This window comes from Bos indicus x Bos taurus, chromosome X, assembly GCF_003369695.1.
Source record: "Bos indicus x Bos taurus breed Angus x Brahman F1 hybrid chromosome X, Bos_hybrid_MaternalHap_v2.0, whole genome shotgun sequence".
In the NCBI taxonomy this organism is placed as follows: Eukaryota; Metazoa; Chordata; class Mammalia; order Artiodactyla; family Bovidae; genus Bos; species Bos indicus x Bos taurus.
In genome coordinates this window covers 57,082,069-57,093,547 of record NC_040105.1, presented here as the reverse complement: position 1 = coordinate 57,093,547, position 11,479 = coordinate 57,082,069, and the positions used below count along the sequence as shown (strand labels likewise).

The 11,479-nt window shown below is 52.6% G+C and overlaps 1 protein-coding gene across 2 annotated transcripts; it reads right to left on the bottom strand.

Moving 5' to 3' along the window:
- Positions 1–991: 991 nt before the first annotated feature.
- On the bottom strand, positions 992–9,467 carry KCND1 (potassium voltage-gated channel subfamily D member 1). 2 transcript variants are annotated; one of them, XM_027534315.1, is made up of 7 exons: positions 9,380–9,467; positions 6,795–7,954; positions 4,707–4,869; positions 4,525–4,608; positions 4,338–4,436; positions 3,824–4,074; positions 992–2,392 (listed from the first exon to the last, which is right to left on the bottom strand). In XM_027534315.1, exons 2-7 carry the CDS (start codon positions 7,913–7,915, stop codon positions 2,164–2,166), a joined length of 1,947 nt encoding a protein of 648 aa, XP_027390116.1. In that variant the 5' UTR covers positions 7,916–7,954; positions 9,380–9,467; the 3' UTR covers positions 992–2,163. The 2 variants fall into 2 exon arrangements, with proteins under 2 accessions (XP_027390116.1, XP_027390115.1); XM_027534314.1 differs by having other exon boundaries at positions 6,795–8,036; positions 9,380–9,461.
- Between the last annotated feature and the right edge of the window lie 2,012 nt (positions 9,468–11,479).

The window sequence follows — 11,479 nt, the reverse complement described above, 5'->3', positions numbered from 1 at the left end:
TAATTGCCTTCCACACTCATTCCTGTAGATCAGAGATGTCTACTTTGCCCATTTTTGTACACCTAGGGCTAGGACATGGAGAAGGCAATGGCACCCCACTCCAGTACTCTTGCCAGGAAAATCCCATGTACAGAGGAGGCTGGTAGGCTGCAGTCCATGGGGTCGTGAAGAGTTGGACACGACTGAGCGACTTCACTTTCACTTTTCACTTTTCACTTTCATGCATTGGAGAAGGAAATGGCAACCCACTCCAGTGTTCTTGCCTGGAGAATCCCAGGGACAGGGGAGCCTGGTGGGCTGCCATCCATTGGGTCGCACAGAGTCGGACACGACTGAAGCGACTTAGCAGCAGCAGCAGCAGCAGGGCTAGGACATGATATGCAGTTAATAAATATTTGGTGCATAAGTGAATGATTATCTCTATTTCACAGATTAGCAACTTGAGGCAAGAGAAGATAAGTGATCCTCTAACCCAGGGACTGGAACTCATGTCACCCTGAATCCAAGGGCTGTCTTTTCGGTGCTCCACAGAGCTCAGTTACACTAGTCTAGAATATCCAGTGGCCCAAAAGAGAGAATAAAGGTAGGGGACATCCACAAGGAAGTGGAATTCGCCAAATCGAGAGATGCTTTTCATCGGGGTTTAATTCAGAGCTGTTTGCTGTCAGGAAGCCTAGTTTTAAGTCTCCTCTAAGCAAGTGTGTGCTGCCTTGGTTCTCAGTTTCTCTATCTGTGAGTGAGGGGGCTGGAGCAAATTATGTTCATGGGGCATGTCTCAGGATCTCCTAGTCTATCTCACTGGCTGTAGATTTACCTCTCCTAAGCACCCTCTTCCATTTCTCCTAGATTCCCGTCTTCTAAAATACACCAGCAACCATCCACCTCCCATAACTTTTCCCACAACAGCCCTTCTACTAGTTAAAAGGAATTGAAATTGGAGTATTTTCAACCCCCCAGTCCAACCCAGCCCCAAATCCACAGAGCCAGGAGGTGCTCATCCTCATCTCTCCTCTCAGGTTTTATTGACTGATGGAAACTACATCTTTGTCAGCCACCAACTCCACAGGGACAGTGCTGGGGACAGGGAACCTGAGATGATGCCAGATTTCAGCCTGAGAGCAGACAGAGAGTTCTGGAAGGTGACCCAAGAGGGAGAAGAGAGAGGAATATGTGAGGTTGTGAGGTTGGAGAAGGAGATCAAGAAGTTTCTTCTGCCACCTACAACTCCTAGAGTTCAGGAATAAGCTGGGCCTTAGTCCCTGACGCTTCTGGACTCCTGCCCAAGAACATGGAGTCAGCCCATGATCTCTAAACACAGCCCAGTTCTTGCTGGCTGCCAGACTTTTATCTCAGCCAGTCCAGACTCCAGCCCAACCCAGGAAGGAGGTAAACCAGAGAAGAGAGAAGGAGGCATAGTTAGAGGTGGCCCCTATGATTAGGGCAGATGTAAATGCTGCAGCAAACTGGGCAGAGGCTTTGCATAATGTCACGGCAGCAGCTGCTATTGCTAGAGTTTGCTGGCGGCCCAGTGGAGGACAGGGTTGTGGGGACCCATTTCCAGCAGCCAGGGAAGGGAAGTGGTGTTTGTGCTATCTGTGTGTTTGGGGAAAGGCAGCCTAACCCCTCAGCCAAGGTTTAGGGGTGGCAGGTCACTGCTGAGACCACAGCCCATTAAACCTGTGGTTGCATTCCAAGCTTCAGAATTTGGGAGTTGCTGGGCCTGGTGGAGAGTGGGGTCTTCTTCTAGAGGCCACATCATCAGTGAGAGTTCTCTTCTCTGAATCCCCAAACCTCCATAGCTCAGCCAGAGAGAAGAGGAAGTCTCACCTCTCCTTCTTGTGTCAGAACTGGGGAGGGGAGGAGCATGCAGGAGGCCAGCTTGGGTAGAGGGGCCAGTCCCAGTGTGCTGGGGCAAGGAGGTTGAGGGTCTGAGGAAGCCCAGCACTTCAGCTCCCACAAGGAAAACTGTCTGGGGTAGGGGAAGTTTTCCATTCCCTGGCTATTTCCCCACCAGGTAGGCCATTCCATGAAACTCCATTGCATAGTTCTCAGTGGGGGGCAGAAGGGGTCCCCAGGCCTGCCCTTCTCTACCTTCCCAAAATATGGCTTTGGAAAGGAGTCCCCAAGAATTGGGAGGGCACTCTGGATGGGCAGGCCTGCCTGTCATAGGGAAGAGATCTTGACAGTCTCGGGAAGGAGGCAAGGGGTACCCAGGCTGGAGTTCCTGAGGGTGCTGCTGGCCCCACCACCACCACCGCCAGGGGAGGAAGGTTGGCTCTCATCTGGGGTGTTGGCAGGAGGGGTGGGGATACTGATGATGGCAGCCACGAAGTCCCGGCTGTCGCAGGTCAAGTCAAGGCTGTCATGGGGCTTGGCATTGAGGCTTGAGCGGCTGTGGATAAGGGTGGGAATATGGAAGGTTCTTAAAAAGTCATCTTAATACTTGCCACAGCAATCATGACATTTACTGAGTGCCTGTTGGGTCCCTGGCCCTGAGCTCAGTGCTTCCCCTGCACCCTCAATTATGGTGGTGCCAAGTGAGTGCTCTGGATTCAAACAGTCCTAACCCCACTTTAACCACTCTAAACCTGTCTTCTCTCATCTGGAGCATGGAAATAATATTTCCTACCTCAGAGAGTTGTTGTGGGGATTAAATAAGATAATAAATGGTGCATAGTGCTCAGAATAGTGTCTGGAACACAATGAGCACACACATAAAAGTGTTCTCTATCGTGGTTACTCCTTACAGTGTCAGAGTCTTCACAACAGTCCACAGGAAGATGACACAATCTGGTCCCTATTCCTTTCTGATTTTACCTCCTCCCACTCTTCCCTTCTCTCACTCCACTCTACATGCAGAAGCTTCCTGGCTGTGCCTCTAACCTGCAGACCCATTCCTGCCTCGTGGTCTTTGCATAGGCTATTTGCTCTACCTGGAAAGCTCTCTCTAAATATCCACATGGCTCATTCCTTCTCTTCCTTCAGGTCTCAACTCCCAATGTCACCTCAGCAAAACCTTCCCCAACCACACTATTAAAACTGCATCACACCCTGTTCTACACTGTCTATCCCCCATCCCTGATTTATTTTTCTCCTTGGCACATAACATACTGCATCGTGGATAAGAATCCACCTGCCAATACAGGGGACAGAGGTTCAATCCCTGGTCCGGGAAGATTCCACATGCTGTGGAGCAACTAAGCCCATGCGCCACAACTGCTGAAGCTGTGTGCTGCAACTATGGAAGCCCACACACCCTGGAGCCCACACGCCACAACTGCTGAGCCCATGTGCTGCAACTACTGAAGCCCGCGTGCCTAAAAGACTGTGCTCCACAACAAGAGAAGCCACCACAATGAGGAGCCTGAACACCACAATGAAGAGTAGTCTCCTGCTCACTGCAACTAGAGAAAGCCGGAGCGCAGCAATGAAGACACAGTGCAGCCAAAAACAAATAAATAAAACACACTGCACCATCTGTGTTTTTGTTTTTTAACTGTCTCATCCCACTAGAATATAAGTTCCATAATGTCAGGATTTCTGTCTGTTCTATTCACCTCCTAAATTGAACTAAACTCCTAAACTAAAATGAACTCCAGAATGCCCCAAACTATACCTAGCATACAGTAGGTGCTCAATAAATGTTTGTTGAAAGTACAAATGAAAAATGAGGCGTTCCAAACAAGATAAGCAAACTTCCAGCATGGAGGAGTTTGGATTTGAGCTCGACTGGTGAGATCTGGAGTCATGAAATCTCAGACCCTGTGGTCCAAGCTCTGAGCTTCCCTGGGGAAAGGGGGGTGCAGCAGGTGGGGGTCCTCACCTCTGAGGGGCAGGGCTCCTCCGCAGCCCTGCCAGTGTGTCCAGCTCCTGCATGCTACCACGGCTGACCGAGGCAGTGGAGTTGGCAAGGCGGATGGCACGACGCTTGGCCCTGCGGGGGCAGCAAGAAGATAGCAGGCTGCCAGCTCCCACTGGCTGGGAGGACACGGAAGTGCTGCGGCTGGTGCGACTACCCAGCGAGACAGCACCCAGGGCCTCGCTGAAGGTTAGCTCGTCCGTGAACTCATGGCACTGTGGGCAGAATGGAGGCATGATCACAAGGCACCACACACTTACCTCACCCCCAGGCCCTTGCTCAGGCCATTCCTTTCTGTCAGTTGCTCTCTCTTCCCTTCCCCTGCCCACCCTTCAAGACTCAGCTCTACTGGGGCCTCTTCCAGGAAGCCCTGTTTGATTTCTACAGTTAGTAGTGAGCCTCTCATTCCAGGAGGGAGCTAGCTTGGTGGAAAAGGGACCCCCTTCATTCTGCCATACCACCTCTCATTAGGCCTCACCGTCGTCTTCTCTAGACAATGCAGCAAGTGATGATGTTGCTGCTCGAAAGCAGAGCGGTTCCTGACACACAGTGCCTGCTCCTCCCCACCGCCACTGTCCTAGAGTGGATAGAGCAGAGGGATAGGGTCAGCCCCTTCCACCTCCTGTCGCTGCTCACCTCTCACCCCAATCTGAGCCCCTATCCACCTCAAGGCTCCCATTCTGCTTGTACTGCAGGAAGGCATTGGTGGTACCACTCTTTGCCAACCGAATCCTTGCCAGGCGCACCTTCTACAGAGAGAGGAGGAGAAAAGATCAGGTGGGCAAACAAAAGGAGACTGGCTTGGGGTGTGGGGAATAGTAGGTACTCAGGTGGAAGGTGCAGTTACCTGCTGTGCTCGGCGCTTGTCAGCACGCTGGTTCTGGTGGTAGATGCGGCTAAAGTTGGACACAATGACTGGCACAGGCAGGGCAATGACCAAGACGCCACTGAGTGAGCAGATGGATCCAAAAATCTTGCCAGCAATGGTGCTGGGCACCATATCTCCATAGCTGGGGCCAGGGGAGGTAAGCCAAGGTCAAGAAATATGCCCACCCACCCCTCAGTCCCCCACCGCATCCCATTCAACCTGACTCACTCTGCGACCCTAGCCAGGTACTCAAACTCTTTCTTGCTCTGCAAACTGTAGGGAATGACCTCCCTGGCCACCAGTAGGGGTCAAGTGAGAAATGGGCCCTCAGCCCCTACTGTCTGCTGCTCCCATCCAAGCTGTGCACTGGGCATTTAAGTCAGCTAGAAATCTATTAATACCTGGAATAGGGGAGTAGGAGGAAGTCACAGGCAGTAAATATAGCCTCGACAAAGAGTCCCACCACCACAAGTCAGCTAAAGGGCTCTGAGTCCTAGGAGCAGTTCTCTGTTGGTGTTGCTCCCGTGTGTCTTACCTTCTCTAGGTAGGATCCCTTCTTATTCCCTCAGGGGAAACCTTGAAACTGTCCTCATATGAAAAAAATAGGGGGGAGCCTTGAAACTTCTCCCTCTGTTTCTCCATACCAGGTCCCTCTCCCTCTGATGGAGATGGAGCAGAGCCAATCTTACCAACTTGTTTGGTTGGGGGTGGGGGGGTGAAGCTCAGAGAGGTTCCATAACTGATTTGCTCAAGATCACACAGTGTACTTTTGTTCTAACCACAGAACCAGATCCGCTCCACAGAAACACAGCCTCTGCAGTCTTCAGCCTCTAGGCCTTTGCTCCGGCTGTGCCTGCCCCCACCCCCCCACAACCTCCCCCACTCCCAGGATACTTCTTTCTTATTTCTTTCCTTTGACTCATTTAAAAGTCTCTCCAACTTGACCATTCTGGCTCTGTGATGTGTCATCTCAGACTATGTCCTCAACTATGAGACACCCTCTCCGGGTTGTTGTGAAGACTGAATAGGACAAAAAGATATCAAAATACTCAGTTCCAACCTGTTCTCAGTGCTCAGTATTTGTCGATATAATCATGAACCCCCAACTAGAATTTTTCTTAGAAACCTCAAATAAATTTTTTGTACCTCTACTAAGGTACTGAGTAATCCTAATGTATTCACTCAACAGATACCAAGCAGGGACTGCCTACCTAATCCCAGTGATAGAGATTTAGAAAAGGATCACAGTATCTGGCCTAGACAAAGTCTTTAAGAACAAAATAAGTTTGATGATTTCATCTGATGCTTTTAGCCCATTTCCTCTCAAGGACTAAAAAAAATAACACTGAAAATATCTTGTTCTGGGGAAACATCAAGGAATTACCAAGCCACAAAGGTACTGCCCCACACAGCTGATGAATCTAAGAGTTGGGAGACATGGGCCCTCAAGATGGAAAAGAGGGTGCTAGAAAGCTAATTTCTATTTATCCTGCACCAGAAACATGATGAGAATTTTCACAATGTGACTGAATCCACCCTGGATGGTGAAAGAAAGAAAGTGAAGTGGCTCAGTCATGTCTGACTCTTTGCAACCCCATGGACTGTAGCCCACTAGGCTCCTCTGTCCATGGGATTTTCCAGGCAAGAGTACTGGAGGGGGTTGCCATTTCTTTTTCCAGGGGATCTTCCCGACCCAGGGATCAAACCCAGGTCTCTCATGTTGCAGGCAGATGTTTTACCAACTGAGCCACCAGGGAAGCCCATTTGGATGTTGAAGGGGTTATCATTTCTCATTTTGCAGAGGGGAAAACTGGCTCAGGCGGGGAAATGTCAACAGAAACAGTGCAGCTAAGACCATCCTGGAATCCAAGTCTCCTGACAGGGAAAATAAAGGCATTGTCAGAGGTGGAAGGGATTTGGAGATTAATCCAACTCCCTCAATTTTACAGATGACAGATTGGAGCTCAAATAGAGATAGAGAACATTGATCTAACCTTTTTTAATTTTACAGAAAAGGTGAGTATAATTGATTGACCGGGCAGCTCCCCACACAGGGTCTGCACTCACCCAAGTGTGGTCATGGTGACAATGGTATACCAGAAGGCCGCGGGGATGCTAGTAAAGTTGGTCTTGTTTGTGCCCTTCTCAGCATAAAACATAACAGTGGCGAATATGATGATGGCCATGGTAAGGGAAAAGAGGAGAAAGCCCAGCTCAGAGGCACAGCTCTTGAGTGTGTAGCCCAGAATCCGCAAGCCCTGTGAGTGCCTGGAGAACTTGAAGATGCGGAATACCCGGAACACCCGCAGGGTGACAAAGGCGCCTGAGACATCCTCGTTCTTGGGCATGAAGAGCCCAATGTAGTAGGGCAGGATGGCCACCACGTCAATGAGGCTCATCACACTCCGCAGGAAGCGGCAACGGCTAGGCGCAGCAAACAGCCGCAGGAGGTATTCACCCGTAAATATGAGTACACAGGCCGTGTCCATGCAGAAGAAGGCCAGTGGGAAGCGGTCGCCACAGGGCTGCTCCCTTGGTGGCCGCCGTGTAGGGCTACGGCATGGAATGGTCTCCACCACGTTGGCAATGACCGACACGGCGATGAAAAAGCCGGTCACGTAGTAGAACACGAGGGCCGCGGTGCTTGTATGCGGGTTCTCGAAGGCCCGCCAGAGCCGCTGCCTCAGGGAGCTGCCAGCCGGCAGCGTTGGGCCGTCCCCGGCCTGCTCGGCCTCCTCGTCCTCTGCTAGGCGCTCGGCGTTCTCCTTCTTGCGGTCCCGGTACTCTTCGAGGCAGCAGTCGCCCACGAGCTCAGGCACCAGGCCATAGAAAGCCAACTCTTCGTCGAAGGCCTGGATGCACTCCTGCCGCGGGCAGTGCAGCCGGCCAGTGCGGTAGAAATTCAGCACGTGCCGAAACATGTCCGGGTCGCGATCAAAGAAGTACTCGCCTGAGTCGGCATTGTAGAAGAATTCCTTCTCTGAACTGCCCAGCAGAGTGTCTGGGTAGCGGTCCAGCGTGTTCTTCCAGGTCTCAAAGCGCCGACCGCTCACATTCACCACCAGAACCTCATCCCCTCGAGATGCCTTCACCCCCGGTGCCGGGGGCAGGGGCTGCTGGGCCAGGGGCAACCAGCCCACAGCAGCTGCCCGTGCGAAAGGCAGCCAGGTGGCCACGCCTGCCGCCATCCTGCCGCGCCCCAGGCCCGCGGAGACTTGGGGGGAAGCCTTTAGGAAAATGTGGCTGTCTCCAGGATGGTGGAAGCCTGGAGAGGCCCTGGGCCACTCGCACAAGGAAACTGGGGGGTGTCTAGAGAGGCCAAGAGGAACCAGGAGGAGGAACTAGAGATAGAGAGACGGGCAAGGGCTTGGGGGGGATGTAGAGGGTCTTAGAGGGACCAGGGGGTTGTCTTGAGGGGGTAAGAAGGGGCTAGGGAACATGGAAAGGAGAAGAAAGGGGGGCATCTACAGATGCCAAGGATCTGAGGGAGGGTTCAGAGAGACTGAGACAGCTCTAAAGGATTCTGAGAGATATCTGGGGGTGTCTAGGAAGGAGCAGGAAATACTGGGGAGTGGTCCATACTCTCAAGAATTCTGAGGGAAGGAAGAGGGACCTGGAACCACTTAGTGGGCTTGGAGAGAGAATTGGGGCATCCAGAGGGGTAGAAACAGAATCAGAGGTGTTTGCAAGAGGCTGAGAGTGTCTGGAAGGGGATTGTAGACGGTCTGAGAGAGTTGAGGAGGGCTGTCCAAACTCTCAAGACTTCTGGGGAGAAGATAAGGGGATTGGAGCCCCCTCGTGGATCTAGGAAAGGGGTTGGTGCATCTAAGGGGTGACTACAGAGCCAGGAAGTTGTAAAGAGGCTGAGAGGTGTCTTGAGTGCCTAGAGCTACCAAGAACAGCCTGCGGGTGGTGTGTCCACACTACAGGAGTTCTAGGGAAGGAAGGAGAGGTAGGGACCCTAGCAGGGCTGGAGAAGGGAGTGGGGTATCTAAAAGGTGAGATATGAGGCCAGGTTATTTTGCAAAGGCTGATGTGTCTGAGAGAGAAGAGTATCTGGTGCGGCTGAGAAAGCCTGGTCCACGCTGTCAAGAGTTCCGGGGGGAGGGAAGGGACCTGGGAAACCCCTCAGGGCTGGGACTCAATTGGAAGGAAGTTGGGCACAGCCCCAGAGCTCCCAGGGAATCAAAAAAGGCTAAAAGGAAGAGGAAGGGGGTGGGGTCCCCCTCCAAAGGGACTAGAGAACGGGGTGGGATGTTGAAAGGAAGTTGGGTGTGTCTCAGGAAGGGGGCTGTTGGGCCTTGCAGGAGGCCCACAGGGAAGGCTAGGATCAGGCTGCGTCCTACCGCTGGGGGCTGGTCTAGGGAAACCACACCCCGAGGGGCTGGCGGTGTGTGCTGGGCATCGGCAAAAGCGGCATTGGCAGCTGGTGGAGGAAGACGAGAAGCAGCCACGGCCAGGCCTGGGAGAGGAGAAGGCAGCACAGGCAGGAGGAGGGGGCTGGGTCCCTGGAAGCAGGCTGTGGAAGGACACGGTCCAGCGGGACCCTTGGGACTGTCCCAGGGTGGGCTAGGGCATGGGGGCTGGATCAGGCAAGGACAAGGACAACACTGTTGGTGGCCCCCTCCCCCTTCCCCAAGGGCCGTCCTCACCTATGTCCCCGTTGCAGCAGCAGCAACAGCGGTGGGGCTGGGGGTATCAAACACCGGAGCTCCTGCCCCCCTCTGCAGAGCTGCTCCGAGTTCTCCACTTCCTCTGGCTCTCTCTCCCCGCCCCTCTGAGCTTGCCGGAAGATGGAGGGAGAGGCAGGGAGGGGCCTTGTGGCTCCCAGAGCCCCCTCCCCTAGGACAGCCTGAGAGGGACCCTGGGGAGACTCCGCCTCCTACAAAGCTGGTTGGGCCTCAGTCGCGTCATCTGGAAAATGGGGGTGGCAGGGAGCTTTGCCAATTCTCCCCACCTCCTTCCTGGACTCCCCCCTTCCTACCCAGATCTACCCCCTCTGCCCCCAGGGCCCCCACCCCCACCCGTCTGAATCAGCAGCACTTAGCAGATCAATCGATGGGGAAGCATCGGTTAATGGCCCCAGAGCGCAGAGTGCCATGGGGAATGATGCAGCGCTGTGTCCCCACCCTGCCCCCTAGGCTGGAGGAGGCGGGGGATTGGTGGGGGGGGCGTTTTTCTAGATGCCAGAACCCTTGGCGGTCCTAGGTTAAGAGTCCAGCTCTAAGACACCTGCTGTGGGACTGGAGCACTGTCCTCCGTTGTCAGATGTGAAATAGGGGTGGGAGTATAAGGGGAGTACAGATGGGGACAAGGCCAGGTAGCACGCTCTCCCCCCAGCAGTCTCCACTCTGAGGTGCAGTCTCCCCCATTTGTCCACATCCAGGAGCCTCAAATCATGCCTCCTTCCCTAGAGGGCTCTGCTCCGGGGCAGCAAGAGTGCCTGAGGCATGGGTGGGTTCAAACCCCAGCTGTGCCACTGATTGTGTCCTTGAGCAAGTAACTTGCATCGCTTTCTTTGCTGTCCATGGAGAGTTACCCCAACATGAGTGTCATTGGAAGCATTAAATGGAGTGATGCGAGAGGGGCATGGCACACAGAGGACGCCTCACCTTTAGTAATTAATGTGGCAATGGGGGAGCAGTAATGCAGGACCAATTTTAGCCTTTCAATGGACTTGCCCACCCATGTAATCCTCCATTTGTTCATCACAGTCCTGATCTGTCCATGTCTCCATCCCTCCCCATACCCACTGCCCACCTATCCATCCATTCTTCCACTCACACAATCAATTTCTCTACCCTTCCTTCTACCTACCCATCTATCCATTTAGATGGGTCTATCTAGTCATTAACTCACCATCTAGTCACCTATCCATCTAGTCATTAACTCACCTACCCATTCACTCATCCATTTGTATATTAACCTCATACACCTATTTACCAACCTATCCATATGGATTCCCCACCACCACCCATCTATCTAATCTATCCATAGCTCTAAAACTGAAAGTGAAAGTCACTCAGTAGTGTCCGACTCTTTGTGACCCCATACAATCCATGGAATTGTCCAGGCCAGAATACTGGAGTCGGTAGCCTTTATCTTCTCCAGGGGATCTTCCCAACCCAGGGATCAAACCCAGATCTCCTGCATTGCAGGCAGACTCTTTACCAGCTGAGCCAAAAGGGAAGCCCAAGAATACTGGAATGGGTAGCCTATCCTTTCTCTGGCGGATCTTCCCGACTCAGGAATCAAACCAGGATCTCCTGTACTGCAGGCGGATTCTTTACCAACTGAGCTATCAGGGAAGCCCATCCATAGCTCTATCTATCATTTATTATACCTACTCCTTAGTCTTCCCATTAGCTCATCCATCAACCTAGCCACTCATCCATCCACACATCCCCCAAGCCATCCATCTGTCCATTTATATCCCTACTTGTCCCTCCTCTACCTATCCACTTGTCCAGCAACCCATTTGTCCATTTATTCACCCACTTATCCATCCATCCATTTATTTACCATCACCAATCCATGCAACATTCCACTTTATCCGTCAGTCCATCCAACCATTTATCCATCCTTCCATCTGTCCACTCATCTATACCCACACCCCAAACAGATCCATCCACATACATGTCTGTGGGTATTTCTGCTCCACTCAGTTTGAGACTGTAACTGGAGACAGGCTGGCTGAGGGTGGGGGAAGAGAGTAAAAGGTGCACCCAGTGACCACCCTCCCCCTTCCAGTA

Excerpts from the sequence above, each read along its gene's own strand:
- KCND1 (XM_027534315.1), bottom strand. The coding sequence starts at position 7,915 with ATGGCGGCAGGCGTGGCCACCTGGCTGCCTTTCGCACGGGCAGCTGCT. Across the intron at positions 4,870-6,794 it reads GTCACCATGACCACACTTGG|CTATGGAGATATGGTGCCCA; the intron begins GTGAGTGCAGAC and ends CCCTGGCCCCAG. Across the intron at positions 2,393-3,823 it reads AGGAGCCCTGCCCCTCAGAG|CCGCTCAAGCCTCAATGCCA; the intron begins GTGAGGACCCCC and ends CCTTATCCACAG.